At 50.5% G+C, this 25,967-nt stretch overlaps 1 protein-coding gene across 1 annotated transcript; it reads right to left on the minus strand.

Annotated features, from left to right (window-relative positions):
• Positions 1 to 184: 184 nt before the first annotated feature.
• NMNAT2 (nicotinamide nucleotide adenylyltransferase 2) lies at positions 185 to 25,656 on the minus strand. Its single transcript, XM_051794456.1, has 11 exons — positions 25,483 to 25,656; positions 8,354 to 8,442; positions 7,578 to 7,645; positions 6,783 to 6,861; positions 5,636 to 5,765; positions 4,924 to 5,004; positions 4,776 to 4,820; positions 4,315 to 4,391; positions 3,182 to 3,283; positions 2,877 to 2,944; positions 185 to 2,760 (listed from the first exon to the last, which is right to left on the minus strand). The coding sequence occupies exons 1-11, from the start codon at positions 25,565 to 25,567 to the stop codon at positions 2,658 to 2,660; spliced, it is 927 nt and encodes a 308-aa protein (XP_051650416.1). The 5' UTR covers positions 25,568 to 25,656; the 3' UTR covers positions 185 to 2,657.
• Positions 25,657 to 25,967: the final 311 nt, after the last annotated feature.

Genomic DNA, 25,967 nt, shown 5'->3' on the forward strand with positions numbered 1-25,967 from the left:
GGGCGTTTGAAGTTCATTTCTCTTTCAGCAAATTGCACTGTTTAAAAGTGGAGGTTCAAAGACCAAGACCCACAAGCTTCTTCCCACCCCTCCCCTGCACCCTGCAAACCCCAATCCTCACCTCCCTGGCAGTCACATGGATCATCACAGATGATTATTTTTTTCCCATACCCACCCAAATACATTTTTCCAAATGGGTCCCAGAGCTGAAGGACCCGTTACAAACCCCCCATCCCACCCCCCATCAGTGAGTTTTGCTGAGCTGATACACGAAGGCGCAGGTAAGACTAGTCAGACAGAATATACTCATCATCTGTACCACAACACTACGTCTCTAAGCCATGCCATCCTAACCATGATGGGGTGGGAAGCACTGGCGTCCCCACGTCCCATCCTGCGTACCTAGGGAGGGAGGGAGGATCAGAGGTTGCTCTCAGACATGACACCTTCCTTTCTTCTCCATCTCCTTTGTTTTACTTCCCCAGTAAAACAGTTCCCACTTTTCCTCAGTGGGAACCCACTGTCTTTCGTGCCCCTTCCAAGAGGCGCTGCCCTCCCAGGAGGTTCAGCCTCTCTGGGTGTGTTTTGGAGGCTGGTTGCCACCACTGCTGCTTCTCCTCCAGCTGGGAGCTGAGAAACACGGTGAGGTCTGGCAAGGAGGGGAGGCTGCTGTGTGGAATACCTTCTGTGTTGGGGTGGAGAGGGAGAGGAGACTGACAACCTGAATGTGTGACAACAATGGGTGGAGTCCAACACCTGGTTACTGGTTACCTCATGGATGAGGTGTCCCACCACGGGCACCCGCCCAGCACGTCAGCTGAGGGAGCTCAGTGGGGTGGTGCTGACCAGCTCCAGCTGGCTGAAGACCTCCCTGGAAAAGAGGCATTCCTGTTCTCTGAGTCCCCCACACACTCGCCACCCTCTCTGCTTTGGCATCTCCAAATCTCCTCATCCCATGGAATACGTACGCAACCACCTGGAGACACCGGAGCTGCTGCTGAGGGACTCAGCTGCCGAATTTAGAACAGTTCCCGAACAAACCTCACCGTGCAGAGGGAAATCCCTGGCAAGGAAAGACCTCTTCTGGGGCCTTTGGGTGAGTCACATCACCTCTGTCCCTCATGATTTCCCTTCTGGAAAGGGCTATGTCCTCCTGAGAAGTTGTCAGCTACTGTTCCTGAAATGCTGCCTGCTGCAAGGACACATGGCCTGCCTTGTTTTGTCCAAAGCTGTTTGCTGTTCCAGGGATGCCAGCAGCACCCAGGTCAGATTTAGTGCAAAGTCTCACCAATTGAAGCTTCAATGAGAGCTACTTTGTGGACTTTTAAGGGATGAAGTAAAGGAAATTTCACATCTTTCCTTGAAACACCGTGGAGGACTCTCAGCTACAGGCAACTGTACGGCTCCACCTGAAGCAATATAAGGTTAGATGGAGCAAAGGGAGAACAGAAGGTGAGGGATAAACCTTCCTCCTTGTGGCTGTGACCTTCCCCAGGAGCTGTGCAGGGTCCTTGCACCCTAGAGATGCTCAGCAGGACACGAGCCTGCTCCAGCAACCCTCCTCTCCACAAGGCTTCAGTAATTGCTCCCTGTTACCTGCCCTGGCACGTCTCCACCAGGCTCCATCCCCGGCATCTGGAGGCACGTCACAGGTGGGAGAGCAGGAGCCTGGCATGTCCCAAGGGATGTGCGAAGTAGCCACAGCTGGTTTGGGAGGGGGAAAGTATCATGCATTTAATGAACTCTTCAAGAAGAGGAAGAGAGTCAGAGAGGTGGGAGAAGGGGGAAGTTTACAGACAGAAATAGTGATCTGAAGGCCAGAGGATGGTGATGGACCCAACCAGCTTTGGGGAAAATTGTCACCAGAGGTTTTGGCTCACTACCTGCTTCTTTCTACCTCATTTCTCGGCTCCATAAGTGGCAGATCCCTTTCTAGGTGCTATGGGTTGGAGTAGAACATCACCCCAGCTCAAGTCACCCAGGGAGTGGCTTGAGTTCTTGCAGCCAAGGGAAGGTGAGACATGACATTCTCCCTGCAATGCTTTGGCAGCGATGATTGCCAAGGCCTCTGCTCCCTTCTCCATGATTTTTCAGGACCAGAAGGAGGATTTGGTTAGCTGGGCTGTCCTACTGCCGGTCTGGGAGGCTCACGTGCCATGAGGCACCAAGCCGGTGCCAACCAGGGTTTGGTTGGTCACTGGGCCGAGAGGCTCAAAGGGTTCGCACTAAAACTATTGAATAAAAAAAAATGCACCTAGATTTATTGAGCTTAAGTTCTGTAAGATGATGCAGAAGAGGTAGCCCCTGCTCTGAGCATGCTGGGAGGACGGACCAGGGGGCCTTTTCCCAGGGACATGCTGGGAGGGGGTGCCGGGGCAGCCTCCCCTTGAGCACACCGAGCACATTGCTCTCGTACCGGTTCCTCCTCCCTCCCCACATGTGCAGGGCAGGGCAGTACCCCAAAAAAGAGACCAAACTGTTCCCTGGACATTGCTGCACGATGGAGTGTTGGTGCCGGGGGTGAGAGGCAGACACGGGCAGGAGGCCATGGGATGGGGAGAGAGATGGAGACACGGACTGAGAGAGAGAAAAAAGAGTGATGGAGAGCTGCAGGTAGGCGGGACACGAGGGCTGTCTCGCTGCAAGGCCTCTGGCTCTTAGCCAGAGGCGTTGATGTACAGCTGGCTCTTGAGGATGTAGTCGATGACAGGCTGGCAGAGGTAATCCACAACGTGTCCATCCCCGTGCTGCAGGGCCAGTCTGGGGGCACGGGGGGAGAGAAAGGGATCAGAGCCCACTTGGATGTCCATGTGAGGACAATGGAGGGGCTGGCTGGGGGCACCCTGCTCTTCCCCCAGTCCCTCTGCATCACCCACCTGCTTTTGGTGGAGCTGACGACCGACATGGGGTGGTTTGAGTCATCCTTCACCACCAGGATGTTGTTCTGCAGGGGAAGGAGGGAAAGAGGAGTGAAGGGATGGCTTAAAAGCGGGTGTCTGCCCCACCAGCCTCCCCACCCTGCTGGCCTTGGGAGGTGGCTGCATGGTGGCTCATCCCACCCAACCGCTGAGAGCATTTGACCCCGAGACATTTTGTGCCCTGTGGCAGAAGTGCTCTCCTGGGTAGAGAGAGGCTGTGGGTCCTCTCACAGCCTTCCCTGGCCATGTGTGCATCCACTCACTTTGTACTTGCGGAGGATGGAGGAGTGGTTCATGATCCGGTCGGGATCTGCTCCATCACGGGGCACCACCACAATCCCGAACTCCCCGACGATCACCTCCATCTAGGAACAACCCAGAGTGTGGAGAGCTTTATAATCACCCCACACAAAACCTGCCACTGTCTGCCAACCCCCCTTACTCTGTGAAAGCTGGGCCATGGTCTGGATGGAGATGGAAAGTGAGTTTGGGGATATGTCAGCAGCCTTTGGCAGAAAAACAGAATTATCAAGGCAAGTGGTTTGCAGTGGATGAAATAAAAGGCACGGGGTTAAATCCTATTACTGGGTGATGAATTCAGACTTTGAGGAGAACTCATGGTAGAAGGAGATGGCAGCAGAAGAGGTTGCTTAAGGAGGACATTTTTGCATCCTTTGTGCTGGGCTTCAGGACTTGCCTCATCTCAGCTTTTTAAGCCTTTCAGAGGAGATACCTGCCACCTAATTGCTTTACAAAACTTAAGACTGAAGATGTGGTAACTGAATTTAGAAATGGTTGAGAGGTTCAAGGAGGGAGGTTTGTGCTGACTGCCTGATCTCAGTGAAGAGCTGGGGGAGACCCCATAGCCAGCACTGCTCTGGAGCAGCATGTGGGTCATTAACCCATCCTCTCTCCAGGGCTGGTGTTCTCCCATGATAATGTGGCTTCTTCAGGCAAGGACCAACAGTAAAAGCTGTTGATTTGGCTCTAATTGTGTTTAATTTCTAATGTCTGGGCAACTTCTGTAAAGATCTTACTTCCTACCTGCGCACCTCACTCTGCTGGGATTGGCATCTACTTGATTCTGCCTCCTTCTGAGGGACAAGGAGTGGAAGCACAGCCTTGGGATGGGCTCACCCTGCATCCCAGATTACATCCTCTGCATGGGCAGTGAGAGGGAGCAGGGCTTGAGTCTGTGGAAGCCCTGTGGAAGTGTGTAGGGGAGGTGAGGGTCAGGGTTGGGAAGGAGGAGGCAGTGGGGCCAGTGGGCACAGCTCCTGTCATCCCAAGAGACCTGAGTGGCTCCCAAGAGCATGGGGTGTGGGAAGCAGAGGAGGAGGAGGAAAGGAGCCTGGGGAAGAGGAGCATGGAGGGATGCCCAGCAGTGGTGACTCACATCCGCCTCGTTCCAGAGACCAGGGATGCAGAAGGACTCCAGCAGGTCGCTGCCACAGAGCAGTAAGATGCGAAGCTCTGAAGAAAAGGAGAGAAGCTCACAGGTGTGAGCACATGGGGCTGAGCAGGCACCAGCCCCATAACTTCGGGGTTGGCTTCACAGCTCAGCAAGAAAGTTGTGGCATGGGAAGGAGCTTTCTGCTCTGACAGGCCCCTAAAGATTTATTTATTTGCACAACTGCCAGAGAAAAGCCATAAACCCACTCAGAGGAGTGGGAAGAGATGGCTACATGGGAGGGTGCCTCCCTGTTCAGCATTTCCAGGTAGCCAAAGCCTCTGGGCTCTGTGTGGTGTAGGTGCTGGGATGGCTGTAGTGCCAGGCTGTGTGTGAGCTTGCTTTTGTCCAGTAGCTCCCGAGCCACATGGCGCTGGCCCAGGGGAGCTGGGGGGCTGTGCACTCACCGATCTCCTCATATCGCATCACTGTCCCCAGGTTGGCATTTTCATCTGAGAAAGGGAAGAAAAAGAGAGGTGCTGGTGCCTGGCCTAGCACAGGGGGCTGGGAGGAGGGCTGGGGGCTGGACTGACACTGGACCTTTCCTCTACATACCCACAAACGTGAAGCGTTCCATGGGCGGGCGAACACAGCAAATCCGGCTCAGGCTTTCTCCCACCTTCCCCAGGATCTTTGCTAAAAGTGAAGGAAAATTAATGGGAGAGAGGTGGTGCAATTAACCCATACAAGCTCTTCAGCCACCCTGGTCCTGCAAGATGCTTCTGTGCAGGAACTGCTCCCAGCACCTCCCCGCCACCTCCTTTCTTGGTCTTAACTCCCCAGAGTGTTACCCTGTGCCTTGAAAAGACCAGTTGGACAGCTAAAATCACTAAGAAAATCACAAGACATCCATTTCTATGGGATCTAAGTAATGCTCCCGCTTCTCCCTAGCTAATACTTTCATATCCCATAGCCCACTGGTTCATAGGGGATCCAGCTCCACCATCTCTCCTGCCAGTTCTTCCCTTGCATGCACCCTGTGAGCATCAGGTACCTTTTCCTTTAGCTGCTCTCCCTGCCTGGACATCATCCAGCTGAAGCCCAGTGAGATTTTACAGCCATTTTATGCTGTTCTTGGCTCCCCTTGCTGTGCTGGATGGTAACTTCTCCATTGCACCCCCACCCCACCCTGGGCTTGGTGCATGGAGCCAGATGAGCCTTGTCCAAAGACAAGGTGATGGAGCACTGTTCCTAATGCTTGGCAGCCCTGGCTGGGAGGTAAGGGGTCAGTAGTAATCCCCCTCTTCCCTACTCTGATGCCACCTACCTGCAGTGGGCTTGTTGGAGACGTTGTTGTTATTCTGGTAGATGTTCTGCGAGGACTCATTCTGGGGCTGGCCAATCACAGGGGTGATGGAGGGCGTGTTGACATTGGAGAGGATGCATCCAGTCACTCTCTGCAACGAGGGAGAAGTGTAGCTGGAAGAGCGTCTTCACCCCAGCAACCTCCCAAAACATTTTTGTCCCCATGTCAAGCCTCCCCACCCTTGGCTCAAGGTCATCTTCAGTGACAAGTATGTCCAAGCTCGCTTTAGGATCCCCAGTCCCATGAGCCCGAGGCCAGCAGGACCCTGTGGATAATGACTTGTGATTAAGGTAGTGCTAACTTTTTGTGTGGAGCCATGAGGCTGGCAAGGAGCAAACATGTTCTCTTCTCCCTCCCAGTCCCTGCAGGAGAAGGAAAGCATGGCCGGCGACTCCTCAGCTTCAGCATCATGGTCCTTGGATGCACCGCACATTCTGCTGGGCTAGTTAATGCTGGGCTAGTCAATCCTGTCTGGGCTGCCTGTAACTTTGTGTGATGCTCTTTCATCCATTTCCCATCTTTGGTTTTCTTGCTGTATCCAAGTGTGCCAGCAGCCCTGCTTCCCTGCAGTCACCAGAGGGCAGCCACCTTTTCCCATGGCTCTCAGACCTGCCTGGGTTTTGGAGGGACCCTCCTGGGGTTTGTGCTCCCAGAGACTTCCCAGGTGCTGAATTTTCCCACCGAGTTTCTCCATCAAGTTCATACAGCAGTTTTGGCTCAGCTGGTGAGTGGGAAGGCCCATCCACCTCACCTTCCCCTCTGGGAGGAACCAGTAGGCAGCAATAATGATTTGGCTTGTGCGCATCCCTGCCTTCTCTCTGCCTTCACCCCTGCTCCCCTCCTGGTGTTCCTGGGTCCAGGATGGCTGCTGGCTCCAGCTGGAGGGCCCAATTTCCTTCCAACATCAGAGCAAGGAGCTCAAAGTGGTTGTGGCAAGGAATCTTGCACCTCTTCCAGGTCAGGATCTCACAGATGTTCCTGCAAGTCTTCTCATCCTGTCTCAGACGTGTTTTAGTTGTCCCCACACTGGGGGAAGAGCAACCCCCATTCCTGCACCCTCCCCATGCCCTCACCCCTGGGTGCACCCCCGGTGCGGGGACTGCCTCACCTTCATCAGGTCACGGTGGTGCTCCAGCACACTGCAGGTGGTCTGCCAGGTGTCCTGGTAGCACTCCCAAGGGTCCACCCTGAGGGAACACAGCAAGGCAACAGCGTTGGCCGATGGCCACTGGACCTCCTGGCCGTGCCACCTCCTCCCCACCGGGCTGGCCAGCAGTGCCGCAAGCAGCTACCATCACTCCACAGGTGTGCCATGGACCATGTCCTTCCTCCAGTCCTTCCACCCAGCCCTTCCTGACAGCTCTGGAGACCTGAACATGTGCCAGGGTACCTTTCCGCTCTTGGTACCCAACTAACCAGCTTTCATTGGGATTGGATGTGACTACACATGTCACAACCCTGTTTCTGAGGGCAGCCCGAGGTGTTTCTGGTCCCACCTCAGCCACCAGATGCCACGTGGTGATGCTGGGAAGGTGAGAGTCTGTGGGCTGGTGCTGCAGGTGTGGAAAAGGAAGGTGCCACAGCACAAAGCTGGGGTGGGCTGAGTGACTTTGAGCCTTGCCCAGACACCACAGGCTGAGCAGGGGGCTTGCAAGACCTCCTGAATCCCCAGAGCTCCCTTGAAGGGTGATCTAACCATCTGCATCTGTTCTCTGCTGGACTGGGAGAGGAAGGTCTTTGGTTTTTAATCAAGCTTGGGCTCGGAGAGGAGAAAGTCTGTCCTGGAGCTCTGCCAGCTGGTGGCATCTCTGCTTTGCACACAGGCCTTTGCCACCACGGTGCGGGGAAGGGGCAAGGGCTGCCAGGCCGCTGATGCCACAGCAGGGTGGGCTCTGCCACTCACCTGATCCAGTCAGAGGACTGGACAGCCAGCTGGCACATGGTCAGGCGGTGCCGGCTCGAGACCAGACCCTGCAAAAGAGGGTGGAGGAGGAATGGTTACATCATACCCTGGCCAGCCTGAGCTTGCAAACTTTCCTGGGGCAGAACATCAGGCTCACTCAGGTGAGACAGGCCAGAAGGATTCATTCCTGCCCATAAACATTTATTTAAGCTCCTGTTTGCTGGAAGGGAGGAGTTCCTGCTGGGCGTCAGCCCTGACCACGCACCAGGAGGTGAGATTTGCTCAGCACCACCACTCCCAGCTCCATGCTGCAGCAGAGCCAGAGCTGGGGTGGTGGTTTCTTGGTTAAATTTCTCCAGCTTTCAGGAGAGGAGGAAACTCTCCACTCCTAATTTGGAAAGTGCTTCTAAAGGCTACCATTTTCATAGTTTCCATCCCAGCAAAAAAAAAAAAATAAATAAAATTGACTTTGAAATAATTAAAACAAAACCAAAAAACTACCCAGCAAGATGGCCACCACTGTTTTGGGTGCGAACATTTCTCTTTGCTGTCTAGTACTTTGGTTGGTTGTAGGGCCTTGCTGTGGCTTTTATCCAAAGAGTGAGTGGTTTCATCCTTTCCCTCCTCTCCGAGACTTTCCCATGGTCAGGAACTGCCCCAGGCAGAAGATGAACAGGAAGGGACCATGGGTCAGGCAGTGCTGCCCAGTGCTCATCCCTGGTTTCAGAGCTACCATTGCACACAGGAGGCAGAGAGGGAAAATGGGGACAACCCACCGTCTTCCCATAGGAGTCATGCACGGGCGAGACGATGCCACCGATGACGATGAAGCGTCCGGTCTTGTGCAGGTAATCCCGGGCTCGCTCTGCAGGGGGAGGACAAGGAAAAAGGTGCAGGGGGGTTTAGCTGGACCCACTGAGCGCTGCAACACCATGGCACCCACCAGCCATGCCCCAGTTGGTCCCTCAGCAGCCTCACGGTTCTTACACCGCTCCTGGCCTGTGCCAACACCATGTGCTGCCCACGTCCGACAGACTTGCCAGAGTCCCTCCAGCCTGATGCCCATTCTCAGGCTGGTATTTCCAAATGGTGACATTTGAGGATAAAAATACTGGAGAAGGGTTGCTAAATTCACATGATCTCCTACGTGCCCACCCCAGCTATTGAGACAGTAGCAAGAAAAAAGAAGATAGGAAAGGTAAAAGCAAAAAGGGAGATAAGATTGATGAGTCATTAGAAAGTCATTACAAAGAGCTTTTTTTTTCCCAAGCAAAGGATCTGTAAATTATTTTGCATTTGCAACAAAAAAGAACATTTCTGAAACTGAGGTGTTTTTGGGATCTGTCAGCCATCCCAAGATGTCACTGTGCATCATATCCTTCAGCCACCCTGCTCAGGGGCTGGCACTTCCCCAGGGGATGCGGAGAAGTCCTGCCTGAAGGTGCAGCAGCAGTGGGGAGGCAGTTTCAGGGAGCCTTCCTCCCCCTCTCCACCTGCACCCAGCCCCAGTGGTGCCTCTCTTCAGCTCCCATGCCCTCCCTTCTGCTCTGCTTCAGGGCAAAAATTCAGCTCTGAAATTATTTTAGAGCTCCCTTGCAACAGCTTGGGATGGATGAGGAGCACTCATACATGGATGGAAGTGAGGGGGGTGAGCAGGGTTGGAAGGTTGGGTTGTCTTGGGGACAAACTTTTTATTAGGGCCTGTAGCAATAGAGCAAGGAGAGATGGTTTTAAATCTAAAGAGAGTCAGTTTAGATTAGATACGCAGAAGAAGTTTTTTACTCAGAGGATGGGGAGGCCCTGGCACAGGTTGCCCAGAGAAGCTGTGGCTGCCTCATCCCTGGAAGTGTCCAAGGCCAGGTTGGACGGGTCTTGGAGCAACCTGGGCTAGTGGAAGGTGTCCCTGCCCATGGCAGGAGGTGAGATGAGATGGGCTTTAAGATCCCTTTTAGCCCAAACCTTTCCAGGATTCTATGTCACTTGGGCAAAATGATTATTTTTTTCTGAATTTTAACATTTCTACTAAGGAATATTGTTCAGCTTTTGTGTCAGCTAAAAGTCAATTTAGGAAATATAATTGCCATGGACCTTTTTCCCCCCTGGAGGGCATTGAGCAGCCCCAGGCCTCTGTGACAGCCTGTGGATGATTTACCAGCCTCAATAAAACCTCTTCCTCAGACTCACCCGAAATCCTCACCCTGGCTGCCTTCCCAACTCTTGTGCCCTGGGTGCACCAGCCTCCAGGGAGGGAAAGCAGGCTTAAATCATTTGATGGGTACAGGGAGTAAAATTCGATTGCCTGAATTAGATGTACCAAAATTATCCCTCCCCGTCCTCAAAATCCTCGGGGAGTACATGCAGAAAAACACAACATTCTTGGGTGAGGTTTTTTTCAGGGGCAGGGAGGACCCAAGATTGATAGATCATCATTTACCTTTCTATCACAATGCAATTTAAAATGCAAATTAAAAGAAAAAGTAAATTCCCTAACAAAAAAGATGCCATTGAGTTTTAAATAAACACGAACACATCCTTTGATTTCTCCCTGCTTCACTCTGACTTGATTTTACTTCCAAAAGACAATTAAAAACACTGATCTGTTCATCTTCACGTATGGCATCTTTATAAAGTTCTCTCTTAAGACAAGCTGAACAACTTATGTGTAAACTGTGCTTCATGTTCTCAGGGTTGGCTGATGGTATTAATTTGCCTTGAGTTTTTGGTGGCTGTTCCTCAAAAACATATACAACTAAAACTTGGGATCTGCATTTTTAAGAGTTTGTTGTCTACCTCAGAAACAACAAACAGAATTTAAATAGGTATGGAAAATATATAAATGTATGGACCAGTAAATCCTTGCAAGGGAAGAATTTGGGCAGACGTGGGCTATGAAGCAGCAGTCTCTTGTAGGGAATGAAGGGCTGAGCAGGAAAGGGAAGACCTGCTTTCTGGTCCTGCCTTGCCTAAGACTTGCAGAGCACGTTTTCACATCCCAGACTGGTCCATTCTCACTTGTTTTTGGGGCAGAGCACGTCCCTTTGCTTGCAGGGCTGTGTCCATCAGGTGACTGTGCTGTCTTGCCTGTTTGTGTAGCTGTCAGCTAAGTCAGACCTTCACAGCATCCACTTCAAAGCTAAAGTCTTTAAAAAGATTGCATTTTCTTAAATGACATGTCAAATCTTGTTTGGAGAGGAGCTGTGCCGCTAGTGGGGCTGGCACAGCGACGGGAGCTGCCACCCTCACTGCTGGGATGGTGGCAGAGGATTCGGGGCAGGTGGCACTGTGGCTTCAGCGTGGCACGAGTAAGACACTGAGGTGCTGCAGCGTGTCCAGAGAAGGGAACGGAGCCAGGGAAGGGTCTGGAGCACAAGTCTGACGAGGAGCAGCTGGGGGAGATCAGTCTGGAGAAAAGGAGGGACCTTCTCACTCCCTACAGCTCCCTGGTGGGAGGGTGGAGCCAGCTGGGGGTTGGGCTCTGCTCCCAGGGAACAAGGGACAGGACGGGAGGAAGTGGGTTTAAATTGAATATTAGGAGAAATTTCTTCACAGAAAGGCTTGTCAAGCCCTGGCACATCTGCCCAGGGCAGTGGTGGAGTCCCCATCCCTGAAGGGATTTAAAAGCCGTGCAGATGTGGTGCTTGGGGTCATGGGTTAGTGGTGGACTTAGCAGCGCTGGGGGAATGGCTGGACTCAATCTAAAGGGTACTTTCCAACCCAAATGATTCTGTGGTTCGATGATTCTAAAATTGCCGTGTTAGTTTGCAGCATCTAGGTGTGTCCTCACTTCAATCATGATGTTGTGCTTAAAGCTTATTTTTATTTCTTTTACAGTTTGAATCTTCTTAGGCTGATGTACTCTTCAGTGGCTATGTGGAGAGGACAACAGGCCTCCATAGCCAAGCCTGTCTAAACATGTTACCTCATGGATCCTTGAGCCCTACCCTCTGCACAATGCAAGACCAAACTGCTTTAGCTCTTGTAAGAGACCTCAGGGGTGTTGGTTCATTCCCCACCCTGGGAGGAGGTCGCAGTGTCTCCTGGCACGGCATGTGCTCCTGGCATGTGCAGAAGGGGGTTTGGGTCTCAGCATCTTGAAATGGTGGGTGATCAGTGCTGTGGCTCCGTGTGAGGAGTAACTAGGGGTTGGGCAGCAAGGGCAGGGAGACGGGATGGAGGTCACTGCTGGCACAGAAAGGGCAAAGTGGGTGAGTCTCCTGCTGTCCCTGGGTCTCTCATCCTGAAAGGGGGGCTGTGCATGGTGTGAGGCTGAGCTGAGGAGCTTCACACCCAAGCACAGCACTGGTCATTCTTCTGGGTTTCTGGAAACAGGACTCTGGGCTTGGTGGGTTATCGCTTTGAACCACTGTGGCTGCTTTGATTTTGCAGTGCTTTCTCCAAGCCCCCAGGTCCATGTTATCAGAAAAAACTTCTTTTCACAAAATTTGCTGTGTCTTTTACACAGAATATGCACATAACTGGTCTACTCTGGCCTCCAGCCAGGAGGTCTGGAGACACACTATCTTTAACGCTGCTGCTTCTTTTGAGAACACACACAGGATCACCCTTGAGGAGAAAAGACAATGCAGAAAGAATCGTGTCTTGCAGAATATACCACCTAAGGAGTCTTTCTGCTGTGCCTTTTGCAACCAGACTTGTCTATCTCGCATTGGCCTTTTCAGCCACCAACGTGCTTGCAACAAATGTGGATAGAACCCTCCCCAAATCTTCGCTTGTGAAGCCCAGCCATGAAAAAAAAAAAAGGATATCACGTTCGTGGTCTCCCTGCAGGCACTGAAGACACTGCAGTAGCTTCGTATTCTGGCCTATTCGTTGTCCTTGAGCTCAGCCTTCTGTCACGGCTTCCTAGCCCTTTCCTTTCTTGCCTGTCGAATGCTTATGATGTCCACAGACCACACCAGACCCCAGAAACCCCCCTCTGGTATTTTCATTTTCTGTGAGCACTTTATCTCCTGCCACACCAATGCAAGGATGTCGGCTTTGGAAGAGAAAAGCTCATTCCTTTTCCAGTGTAAATTGTCTGTAATGCTCCAGGCGCCCTCGATGGCTTTTAAACCTTGTTGACATAAATAAACTCCCGGTGATGGACCCTGCCAAGGCGTGCATTAGCCCACCGGCAGCGTCACTTGTGTGATGGGAAGCTCTCAGCGCCCTGGCTCCACGCCTGGCGGCTGGTGGATGACCTTAGCCTGGCTGTGTTGGGGAAGGAAGGGACAGGGGTGACACCTGGACTCATCTCAAGCACTGGTGACACCTCCCCACTGCCCCAGCCCAGCTTTGCTCACCCGCCCTGCAAAGGCACTTCAAATATTTTTGGCTCTGCTGCTTTCCTGTGGGATGACGGTGGGGAAACACCAATCACTGGATGCACTCCAGGTCTACAAAAATGGTAAGTGGTGATGTTGTCCAGACTGAATGAAAAAATAGCATCCTGCTTCCCCAATAGGAAATCAGGCCTTATTTTGGAGATGTTTCTTTTGGAGGTTCTCACTGAGTATATTCAATCGCAACATCTCAACTCCTCTGGCGCTGCTCCATCACCTAAATTGACGTTAATGAAATCAAATATTCTTCATGTTCAATTTTTCAAGGTGTAATTTCAAATTTTATTTGCTTTGCCTTTACACCGGGGTCATCTGCACCCCCAAGATTCCTTTTTGTTTTCTTTTTGTTTGTTTGTTTTTACAGAGTAAAGCCACCAGCCAGCTCTGATTTATGCCCCTTTCCCCATGAGGGTTGAAGCTGCAGCTCACTCACACTCTGTGCCAGCTCTCCAAAAACACACACAAGGGTGGCAGGGAGGCAAGTTTTGCACAGCCTTAATTGCTCTTCCCCAAGAGCTGGGGAAGAGAAGGTGCACAACCATAGGTGATGGAGAAGGCAAAACCATTGCCCAGGTGTCTCATTTTTGTTTCAAGGAATTTGGCCTCTGACATCCTTGGAGGGGAGGTGGGATGTGGCCATGAGGTGCCGAGGGCAAGGCAGGCGCTTCCCCACTCTCCTGCAGGGGAGAGTGACCCAGATATGCCAGCACACTGTGTTTTATTCTCAACCTAGCAGCACTTGCAGGACCTAAATGGTGCTTCCAGAGCCCATCTTGGGCACAGAGCCAGCAGTTACTCTCAGACTAATTGAATGATGTTTCTGTGTATGTGTATATATATATATATATTTATGGTGAACTTGCCACTGGCTGCCGCAAGAGAGGAGCCCTGAAGAAAAGATATAAGGACTCCCTGAAACAACATCTCAGCCTTGGCTATATTGATCACCATAACTGGTCTACTCTGGCCTCAAATCGGGAGGCCTGGAGACACACCATCTATAACGCAGCTGTCTCCTTCGAGAACGCAGCAGGATCACTCTCGAGGAGAAAAGGCAACGCAGAAAGAACCGTGTCTTGCAGAATACACCATCTAAGGAGTCTTTCTGCTGTGCCTTTTGCAATTGGATATGTCTGTCTCGTATTGGCCTCATAAGCCACCAGTGTGCCTGTAACAAATGTGGATAGAGCCTTCCCAAATCTTCATTCACAAAGCCCAGCCATGATGTATGTATGTATGTGTGCATGTCTATATAAATCCTCTGAATCAGGGATGTATTCATCAGAAGTGTCCACCTCAAAGCCCAGCTCTTCTGCCTGGCAGTTCTCCTCCCCAGTCAGTGTCTTCACACACCCATCACCCACAATCACACCTTGGTTAGAGCTGGGAAAACCATTGGTACCTCCCTTCCCTGAGCTTCCCAAAGGGACATTTCTACTAGAGCAAGCCCTGACTGCTCTTCAAGGGAGGTTTCTCCTATAGGCAGAAGCAGGAGAGTGGTTCTTCACCTTGAGATTGACCCCTTCCAAGGCAAGCCTGGGGAGATCCCAGGGTCCCACTGACCCACATAGCTTGTCCTGCCTTGAGCTCAGTGTCTCTTAGACAATCTCAGTCAGATTCCCAGGAGACTTTTGGTTGGTGGAAAAATCCCATTAAGCCCCCTAATGCTTAATGATTTTTATCTCCGAGCTAATTACTCTGTTACACACTTTCCCCCAACCCTTTAATCCATAGCTGCACCCAGGCACTGTAGAAATAACAAATTTGGGAAGGATTTCCATGCTAAATGTCTTCAGCTGTTGGTGCACATTTGTTTTATTGGTTTTTCATAAGCACAAAATACCAAATACCTCAAGACTCATGTTGGAAGTGGAGGCTGGGAAAGGCCTCAGGAAATGACACTGCAGCATCTGACCCTTCCATCTCCCAGCCCACCCAGGTCCCCACCAGTGTCCAACTCAGAGCCACCTGAGTGATGACTAATGAGAGTCATGCTATCACCATCTGTTGACCACTTGAGGCTTCACAGCAGAAGAGTGAAATTAGATGTTTAAACAAACTAAAAATAATAAAAGTAGGAGACTTGAGTCACAGTGAGCTGACCTAGAAATAGCAGAGCATTTGCTGGAGACCCAACTAGATGGGGCCTGGGCAGGGGACCTGGCTGGTCCCAGGTCATCTGGGTTTCTTAAATGAAGCCATAGAGGAACAGCCTATTTGATCTCATTGAAATTGAAACTGGAGGCATCCTATTTTTCCTCTCTTTTTTTCAGAACTGGGGTATTGCAAGGGCCATTGTGTGTGTGAGAAGTTACACAGGAGCCTGGTAAGAGATCCTGCAGGTCCCAGAGCTTGAGAAGAAGCATCTGAGGAAGAGCCTGGCAAAACAACCTCCTGGAGCAGCCAACCCCGCTGCAGTGGAGCAGGTTAGAGCAACCATTATCCATCAGGTGAGCAACATGAGGAGAAGTACAGGTGTGTTGAGATGAAGCTGCCACCAGCTCCTCCAGGTAAGGACTGGACCTCCTTTTCTGTCAGGCAGGTAGGTGATCAGCCCAGTGCTGTCACCCACACCACTTCTACAGAGAAGCAACATAACTTATTGCTCAGAGATCTCCATCCTGGCATCACGGGGAGAGCAGGAATATCCTCAGCACCTTGCTGGATCTCACCTGAAGGATAGGCAGCTCAGTCCTGACAAAGTGCTCTTGTTAAATACCTCCACATGGTATTTAATGCCCACAGCTGCTTCCTGGGCATCTTAGAGGTTTGGGGGCTAACAAGGTGAGGGGAAGCATCTAATAAGGTAAAAGCAACTCTTGGTAGGTAAAAGGCTGGGCTGGATGGGGCTTGGAGCAAGCTGGTCTAGGGGGAGGCGTCCCTGCCCACAGCAGTGAGGTTGTAACAAGATGCTCTTTAAGGTCTCTTCCAAACTATTCTGTGATTCTAAAAATGGATGATGAAGGCGACTTCACCTGAAGAAGGAGTTTTTTTTGAGCTCTCTGCTGCAGGGCAGCACCAAAGCACCTTGCTTAGAAACCCTCAGAGAAGGATTAAGCATCTCTAGGTAAGACGAGCGTATGGATGGTATTGAAGAGTGAAAGGTCGTGTACCTTTCCCTGTCTGGTGCAGTAGCTGCCACCCCACAAGTCAGCAAGGGCTGGGCATGCTGTAGTGTGGTGCAGGGTGGAGTGAGTTTCCCTCTTCCAGTGTAGTATTTTCCTTGTTTTTTAGAGAGAACTGTGCTAAAATGTGGATTTGCCAGTGCTTGGTGTAAAATGCCACACTGAGCACCAGGGTTTATTTAAGTACAAACCAGAGGAATGAACATCACTTGAGGCTGGGCGGGGAGAAAGCGGTCAGAGGGATTTTGGTTGAAGCCTGTCTCTCCTATGGGGTTTTTGAGGCTAACAGCTTCCAGCTGGTATAAAGAGACATAACATGCCACCCACAGTAAAGCAACATCAATTTGTGGCATGAATCTGGCCTAGAGCTGGTATTCTGTGGTTGTGTCTCAGCTTCAATAACAGTCTAAATATCAGGAGCAAAAATAAACTGTTTGGCAAGCAAAGGGGAGGGTATTCCAGATAGTCCTGAGTGCTCCATTTGAACCAATTTTTGTAACCCTGGGCCCATGGAGAGTCACACAGGACAAGGATAGCAGCAAAAGGTAATATTTTCGTTATCCTGCCATGGTTTTGTATTTCGCTTTCATCAGAATGTGGGTGGAACATCCAAAATAGGACAGGCACCTCAGTGTACATCCCTGGAGAGGTCCTGGTCCACATCTCAGCCAGGGAAATTGGTATCACTCAGTGCCTTTAAAAAAAAAAAAAAAGGGAAATAAAACCCCAGCGGATTTCCACGCTTGTTTTCCAGTGCCCTAATTTCCCTGTGGAAGCGCTCCGTTTGTTTTGATTTCCGAGCCCTTGTAGCACATCAAAGGCAGTGCTTCGTAACCCTGGCGTGTGTCGTGCTGCTCCTTCAGGCTGGTGCACATCACAACCCCACCAGGAGCAGGGGATTGATGGCTCTCAGTTCCCCGTGGAGCACAGATGGGTGGCATTTGCGCTGCAGCTCTTTGCTGGTCTTGGGCTGCCTCCATGAGGGCTGGCCCCTGTGTGTGGGCCTGACCCTTGTTTTGTCTTTGCTGGCAAAGCATTCGGAGATGCTGACCTCGCCTGGGATCAGTGTTGGCTGAACCAGGCAGGCAGAAAATGTCCCACCTACAGAGATGCAGAGAGCCAGGGGGATGGTGGTGACAGTGTGGGGTGGCAGAGGCAGCCACGGTAGGACTTCAGCCTTTTGGTGACACCAGCAGGATGTCACATTCCCGTTTTGTACTAGTAAAACCCTCTCTCTTTGTAGATCTATTCCTAAGACCTCACTTACCCCAAGAGAAGCATCAACAATATCTTTGCACAAAGCACAAGTTCCAAAAGCAAAGCTACACCTTTCAGCACCCCAATTCAACTTGTGCTGGGAAAACTGGATTTTCTGCTTCCCCTTGCCAATAAACCCTAGTGAAATGTCATCTCCTCAGGGAAGGCTTAAGCTCAATTAGGGGCTGTTGGGTTATCGATGAAAATAGAAACCTTTGTGGAGCAGAGGCTGAGCAAATCCTTCCTTGCCTGGCTCAGAGAAGGACTCTCCACCCATCCCATGGGGAGCTTCTCTGCCTTTGCTTCCTATTCCAGATCCAAAACAGACTTATCTCAGTTCATCATCTTCTCCTGGGGCAAGCCCTACAGCGGCTCTTGAAAATACATATTTCTACAGACTCTAGGTTTCTCTGTTCCCAAATATTAATTTAGCAGTTTTCTGCTGGTATGACCAAGCTACATCCAGCAGCTCAGGCTTACTGAAGGAAACCACTTGATGCTGGAAAGGGACAGGCAAAAATGAGCTCCTGACCTGGGTTGTCTTCTCTGGACGTGACTGCACGCTATCAACGTGTGTAAACAATGCTGCTTTGAGGGGATAAGACCTGTGTCCTGTCCCTGGTTTGTTTGCAGGGCTGTGATGGACACTATAGGCTTTGTCTGGCTTTCTCTATGCAGGGCACTCTGAAAATTGTGTCCTGCTTAGGAAAATTGGGACTGCTTAGATTGAGGGGTTATAAATGCCAGAGAGGGCATGCTCATCTCAAAATCCAGAGGTGACCTGACCCTGTCTCTATCTTGGGATGATTTTTCTGTCTTAGAGGTTGTTGAGTCTTTCTGTGGCTGTTTTGGGTTCCCTGGTGCCAGGTGGAGATTGAGGTTAGGGTTAAGGTTAGGGTAAAGTTTGGGGTTACCTGTGCTGCACACTCAACACAGCTGAACTATTTCTGCTTGGCCTTCGACCGCAAGTGGTGTGATGTGGTCTTGACCCCAGCTCTGATGCCTCTCTGTGCCTCCTTCCTTGACTCAGGGGATCCCTTGCAGCTCCCCAGCCTTGCTGCCAGAAGGCATTTTGCAAGCCTGGAGAGTGCAGGGGTGAGGATGCCTATTTTGGGCCAGCTGCTGCTCAGATGCACAAAGATCAACCTGCTCACAACCCACTCCTACCCTGACCCCCACTACAGTGGTACCCGACCCAAAACAGCCTGGCAGGGAAAGGAGGGATGTGACTCCTCCTCGGTGCACCAGTCAGGAGAGGTTTAGTGAGGTCACACTGGAGATGTGGGCTGCCACTGGTGGGGTTCAGCATGCAGCTAATCAATACAGCATCGGACGGGCTGCTATTAAAAAACATCAGAGAAGATGGTAAGGGAGGTGAGAGAATTGTAGTGAGTGCAAATGGCTCTTAAATAGAAGCAGAGCCCCTGTTTCTCTCTTGAATGAGGTTGTAGCACTGGATTTCTCACTGCCAAGTTTGTTTATAGTCGATGGAAGTAAAAGATGGTACGTGGCACATTTTGGGAGGTGGCATTGTCATAGAAACAATGTGATGTCTCACAGACCGTAATAAATACTGCTAAATATTTAAGAGCTTATAAATGTTTTAAAAGAATCCCTGAGTAGTTATTGATGGAGTTTAATCTCGTACTTGGGAAAACTCCTCCTCACTTTGGGTCATAAAGAGGAGAGGAAACGCTTGAGATGCAGGAAGCCGTGATAAAGGCCATGAAAAAAGGAGCCTGTATGGGCTACAGTGATGGGAATGGGACATTAACTGATCTATAAGGGCACACAAAAGAGCCATGGGTGCTGCAGTCCTGCCTGTGCTGCTCTGTTCTCCCAGCACAGCACCTAAGAATCTGCAGTTTCAGCATGTTTTGGGCAAGTGCTGGGTGTGGAGTCATGTCAGCGACTCATCCACCGCGGCACAAGGCTGGGCTGAGGGGTTTCACTGTCTGCCATCACATTGAGCCAGGAGCACCTGGGGATGGGCACAATCTGCCCTCCCAGACCCCTTGCACTGATGAAATGTTTCAGCTGTTTTCTGTGATTTCAGCTGCTTGGATGGCAGTGGAAGCTCCTCGCCTGCGTTGCAGAGAGGTGAGCACGGATGCTGCAGCTCCCCTGGGCCGACAAATCAACCTGAGTGTTGTGAGATCTGTCCTGGCTCTGTCTCGGTCGGGTCCTTGCTGGTGCTGCTGAGCCCCACCACTGCCATGCAGAGCCAAGCCAGGGCTCAGTCAGGCTCTCGCTGTCCATCCGGTCCTCTCAGAACCCCCTCACCCCTCCCGCTCCATCGATCGCTCCCGCTAATTACGCATTCTGATTCCAGCCCAGAGATGAAACGGAACCAGGAGGCAGCCTCACAGGGGCCCAGACTTCTTACTCATGTTGCAGACAGCAGAGCAAAACCTCTCTCGAGCTCCTGATGAGCTTTTGTTGGATGTAGGCAGGGAATTTTGCTTCTGGACATTTGTGGATGTATTCCCATTTGAGCAAAAGGGGAAAGGGTGAGCTGTCATTCTGCTCAGGCATTTCTCCCAGCTCCATCCCAGGCAGCGATGCTCTCATTAAACTGCTCTGCAGTTCAGTCATCTCAATCAAATAGGAAAAAGTGATTTTTGAAATTCGGGATGTTAAACAACACATCTTAAACAAAAGCCTCAGCTCCTGCCTCTTCATCCCTTTACTTATGGAACTCTATCCCTTCATCTCAAACCAGCCTTTGTGGGATGCAGCAGCTCTCAGTGCTGCTCCTCTACAAGGACTGCAGTGGATAATCAAGGAGCAGCCTGCTGGAGTTTTTAATTGTTCAAAGTTTCTTAAGAAGCCAAGTGGAGAGTTTTACTTCTGATTGCAGTCTTTCGTTGTTTTCTGTCAGAAATGGTTTTTACCCAGCTGTTGGTTGGGATATAAACTCTCCTCAACAACAGATGCACATAGGATCTAGGGAAAATTTAATTCTAAGTAGACAAAAAGGGAAGAATAGTGGCGATTTGCTGACTTTCAGGATTCAGCTTATCTACTACCAATGTTCTTCTGTGCGAGTCCAGGTCCTGGCACTGTTTGAAATGAAGTAGATGGGAAACTCTATGGCCAAACATGTTTAAAAACAGCTGAGGTACCAAGACTCCCTACAAGAAGGTGACATCTGAACAACATCTCACAAACCCCTTCCTCCTACAGGAAAATACCTGGAGCAACCCATCACCCCATGAACCAACACAAAGGAGATGAGAGTCAGGATACAGGCGGATGATACAGATATAATTAAATTGCCTATTTGCTATTGAATGTTTGATAGTGCCCAAAAAATAGCAGTAAAAAAATCCTATGACAGAGTCAAACAGTAATATCCCAACCATTTTTTGGGGGTGTTACCCAACCTGCTGCCTCTGAGTGCAGCTCTGAGCATCCCCATGGATCCCAGAGTCCACACGGCTGGACCTCATGGGCACCTGGAGGGGGGAAGGACAGCTCAAACCTTCCCCTGCACGGGCAGGGATGTCCCCAGTGAAGTTCTGCTACTCAAAGGTTGATGAGAAAAGGTGGAAAAGGGGATGGAGAGGTGATCCAAACCCTGGAGATGAAGCTGTGTCAGGCTGCTCTTACAACTGGGCAGAAATAAAACCCTGTTTGATGAGCAAGGCTGTTTGATTGAAGTCAGAAGTTTGCACATAAAAGGATGGATTGTGAGGAATTTCAGAACTCTAAAAAGGCAAGAAAAAAATGTTTAATGTGCTGAAACGGGGAATGTGGGCAATTACAGAGCAGCCTTTTCTTCTACGATTTAAGAAAAATGAATTTAAAAAAAATATTGAGATGTTGCATCTTGATTGACTTGATAGCATCTCTCCCCACCAAATCCTTCATTTCAGTCTGCAGAAATCATCAGAACAACCCTCTGATTCTCACATATCCATGGGACAGTACAAGCCTTTTCCCTTGCAGAGCTACGAAGAAACTCATCTCGGCGTCTTCCTTCCAGCTCCAGCAGTTTATTGGCTCCCTCTCCAGTCCTGGAACACACAAACCCTGGAGCCTCTGACCTTGCCTGGTGATGCCTTTAATCCCAGTATTTTACCCAAGGCCACCTTCGAACTGAACCATGGGGTTGTTTTGATTGAAAAAACGTGCTCTGCAGAGCTGCCCTTTGATTTTCAAGCTCTTGAACACAGTTGTATTGGGGCTCCCTGAGCTGGGCCAAGGTGGGGAAATGATTTAATTGTCAAAGCAAGCACAGGCTCGTTGTCTGGCAGGGCCCCGGCACAGGCTTCAGCGCATTAGCAGGGCTGCACAGATTAGGTTTTGCTTTTGACGTTGGTCCCTCGGCTTTTGTCCTTTGGGTGGCATCGTTTGCACGGGAAGGAAGCAGGAGGCAAACTGTGAGGAGGCCAAGATGGAGGGAGATATCCTTTAGGCAGCAAATTCCACTCTGCGTGTCCCCAGCGGTTCGGCACCGAGATACCAAAGCCAGCGTGGGGATGTCTCAGAGAAGGATCCCCTCCTGAGCTGGCTGCAGGGGAGGAGGGCTGAGCTTCAACCCATGCTCAGAGTTCCTCTGAGTGTCAGCAGGAAATTAAGGTGAATTGGTTGGAGCTTGGTGTGTGCTGGCTGAGGTGAGCAGCAGTGGCGGGGTTTTCATGTGGCTTTAACACAGAGATTTCTTCTGAATCTTATTTTTCTCCAATTTTTGCGTGGGCTGCTCTGCTTTTTCTTGTCTGTATCTCTTTAGGGTATAAATGCAGTTTCATTTCAGGTGAAAGGCCATCAATGTTCATGTCAAGCTTTAGAAAGAACCTCTAGCCTCTCTCTTCTCCTGCTTTATCTCCCTGCCACAGTGGCATCCCAAACTTTTTCTCATAGCCACCTAAATCTAGGAAATACAACCCAAATTTGTGACTCAGAACGTATGTATATCTCAAAGCACAGCAGATACTACAAGTAACTCTGAGAGTTTTCAGGACTGTGTGGGTGTTTGTGTCAACCCCTTGGTAAGGATGGCTGTACAGCACCGTATCTCACCTACTTTTTTTGTTATGTGTTATGTATCTAATGCTAAGTATTAATTTATATGTATGATATATATTTTATACACACAGATGTGGATCAACTTCATCTGGGGGGCCCCAGTGATCCAGAGTTGTTACTGGCAGAGGATGGAGGGAGCCCTGCTGTGGGAAGTTCAGTTCCACACACAAGGGTCAGTGGTGTGTTGCACTTGCAGATCTGGGGTTGTAAGAAGAATCCCAGCTTTCTGGAAACCCAAGGCTAATGATGAGTCTTAAATTCACATGACTGGTGGAAAGAATAGCCCTGTGGGAACCTTTCCCCCACTAGAAGAGAATTCCACATAATTAGCCCATCTCCTATTCAGGCAAAAATCCTATGGGAAAAGGTTGGCTTTTGGCCTGAATAAAAAAATGGTAAAATCCATACTGAGAAAAATGATAGTTGGCATATAATGGTATGTCTGCAGTGACATACCCATGCAAATACTGTTCTTCTTTCTGGCTTAATCAGTGCCATGTGTTAAAGAGATAAATTTTCTCTCTCTACGATAAGCAAAAAGTTCTCCTGTCAGGCTCTCAAAGCCCAGGTATTTGTCTGAATGATAAAGACCACATTTTTGCACAAATTCAGCTGTTTAAAATGCAACACTTACAGGATGGAGCACTGTTTTGGTTGAGCTGTACAGCACAGAGCAGAATAACACAGATTTTGGTTGAGATTCCCATGGCTTCACGTAATTATTATTTTAGACTTGGGGGGCAGCGTTCCTCAAATAAAGATGATCAGGGATCAGGTAAATTCTGTCTTTTCCCTGTGGAAGTCTCATTTGTCCCTATCAGGTATCTCAAGACTTATATTCCAGGATTTCTACAGGATACATGCATAGAAAATTTCCACATCAAGCCATCCTCTGAGCTAAAACATGTCTTCCTGAAAGATGTCTGAGTGTTCGTTTACAGCCTTCAGGTGACAGAGAATCCATCAGGTACCCAGGTACTTTCTCCTACTACGTGATTATCTTCACTCAAACCCACACACCATATCTGTAGCTTGAAGTTGTGCAGGATCCAAAGCTGCTCTTGGCATGTCACCAGTCCTAATTCTGCTGAATAAAGGAGCCCCCTTCCACCAGATATCACATATCCCTCCACCAAGCAGATCAAGTTGCCCCTTAACATCTTAAAGAATGGATCCAGACTGAGCCTCTCTAGTCTCTTGCCACAAAGCCCGGCTTCTGGAGCTAACATAATTCTTGTCACTGGTCCTCTGAGAAGGGCTTTGCTAATGCTGTACATGAAAATAATACAACCTTTCTTCTTCTGCTTGATATTCCCCCTCTTGTATCTGCAAGGATCACATTTGCTGCTGTATTTACAGCACCACACAGAGTTTGCATTCAGTGGGCTGTGTACAATCCCTCCTCAGTCCCCGACACCGTTGCTGTTTGGCAGAAGACATTTGCCTGTTGTTTATATTGGATGTGCATTCTTCCTCGCTGGACATATGACTTTGCATTTGACTTCACTGTTTGAACAAGCCCTTTTTACCAAACACCCCGAGTCAGGCAGCACAACTGTCTCATTACCAGCATGAATTGCTATTCTGACCTCTTTGGGGTCATTGGCACTTTTTAGCAGCAGGGATTATATATTTTCTTTCACATCTTTGATAAACATACTCAACAGTACTGAGCAAAAATAAAAAAAAAATCTCATTTCGAGTCTATAAGAACACCCACTGCATACTAATATCTCACCAATCTTTATTTTCTAAAATATCTTCTTACTGGTTTTTAGTCCACTGAATATGGGCTGCGTTGATATTTTCAGTATTACTTAATCAAAATAGGGCTAAATGTGAATTATAGAAATCTGTTTCATCAGTGGTTGCTTCTATCAACCACGTCCCTGTAATTTCATGTAATTATTATTTTTATTTTGAAATAGTTCCTCTTGATCCTTGTTAGCAATTTCTTTTAGCTTAAGCAATAGGATTTTTTTTTTGAAATTTCAGGTATGTTGTTGCCCAGGACCACATTTTTCTGGCACTTATGAAATGGAATAGCAATGTGATCATTTGCATCTAGAAAGCCATAATTTTCTAGCCTGCTGCCCAACTCGTTATGGTCTACAAAAACAAGGACCGACGTAGAAATAACCCAAGCTGATTTCAATTATTTTTGCACTTAAAAACTTCTGTACAGCTTTTAGAAACCCCAGGGATGCTTCTCCAGCAGTAGCACAAGACCTTCGGCATCTGCTCCCCAGCCTCAAATCTCCTATCAGACACAAGGGATGGATCCTGCCTCTGCACTCCAAGAAGGGATATTAGAGGAGCTGATCATTCTGTTCTCCTTTTTTCAGTGGTCTGCAGTGGACACTTCACCCTCGCAGGACTCGTCCCCACCCCAAGTGAGTTGCTGTTTTCATAAGGGATCTTCAGGCATTTCGAGCTTTACCCAAACCGTCAGTATTTATGGCATGTCAGACTGCCTTTGATGGAGATTGCCCTTCCTCCCTTTCTCTCTCCCTCCCTCCTTCCCTCTTGTCTTGCCTGAGCAGGCTGTAGCAGTGATTTTAGCATCCCCATCATCTGTATCATAGCATGGATGCTTGGTAATATCCATCATCTCACAGGAACATTTCCCATTCCTCAGACCTGGTATCAATCTAAACATCGGGTACTCTAATATCTTGATTAACTGCCTGTATTTTTGTTGACTTCTGTGCCTGGCTGTGGCTGCCTGGCTGTCTCTCCTCCCTGGCCAGCGGAGATGGAAGCGCTGCAGCGGCCGCAGGCTCGCGGACCCTGGGGCTGAGCGGCAGCGGACAAACACGGCCAGGACCGACGCCGGGGGACTGCGGGGCGGGAGCGTGACAAGGGGAGTCCAGAGCGGAGAACCCCGCTGTCCGAGGGGGACAGCCCCCAGGGATGGGGGACAGCCCCCAGGGATGAGGGCCAGGTCGGGGAGGCCCGGGCGGTCCCCGCCCGCGGCGCCTTCAGCACCACCGGCCGCGGACAGCGCCCGGCCCCGCCGCGGACTGCGGAGCGGGGCTGCACCCCGAGCACCCCCTGGGCACACACCCCGACCCCCCTTCGGCCCCCCCATCCCCACCGCGGGGTGCAGCCCCTCGCCTCCCCCCCCGCCCCGCCGCCGCGGGCACTGACCGAACATCTGGATGTGGCCCTTGGTGATGGGGTTGAAGCTGCCGCAGGCCAGAAGGATAACGTGGGTCTTGGTGGTCTCGGTCATGGTGCGGCCCTGCCCGGCCCCGCCGCGGTCTGTGGCTCGGTGCGGCTGCGGGAAGGAGGAGGGAGGAGGGATGGAGCGGGGCCGGGCGGGAGCGGGGGCGGCGCCGCGGCTGCGGGAGCGGGGACGGGGCCGCCCCTCGCCACGCACGGCCCGGGGCGCGCCCCCCGCGGAGTCCTGAGCACACGGGTGGGCGTGTAAACACACGTATGTGCGTGTGCACACATGTGCGCACCCCCGCGGGCACACATCCAGCCCCCAGGGCGCAGACAGGGGCACCCGCCCTGGCACAGACGTGCCAACGCTCACATCCACATGTGGGCACACATCCAGGCATGGGCACACATCCACATCCCCTCTGTACGCACACGCGCACACATGTGCACACACACTCACACAGAGA

The sequence above is a fragment of the Manacus candei genome, unplaced genomic scaffold (genome assembly GCF_025592945.1).
Source record: "Manacus candei isolate 608988 ecotype Guabito, Panama unplaced genomic scaffold, ASM2559294v1 h1tg000005l, whole genome shotgun sequence".
NCBI classification, from domain to species: Eukaryota; Metazoa; Chordata; class Aves; order Passeriformes; family Pipridae; genus Manacus; species Manacus candei.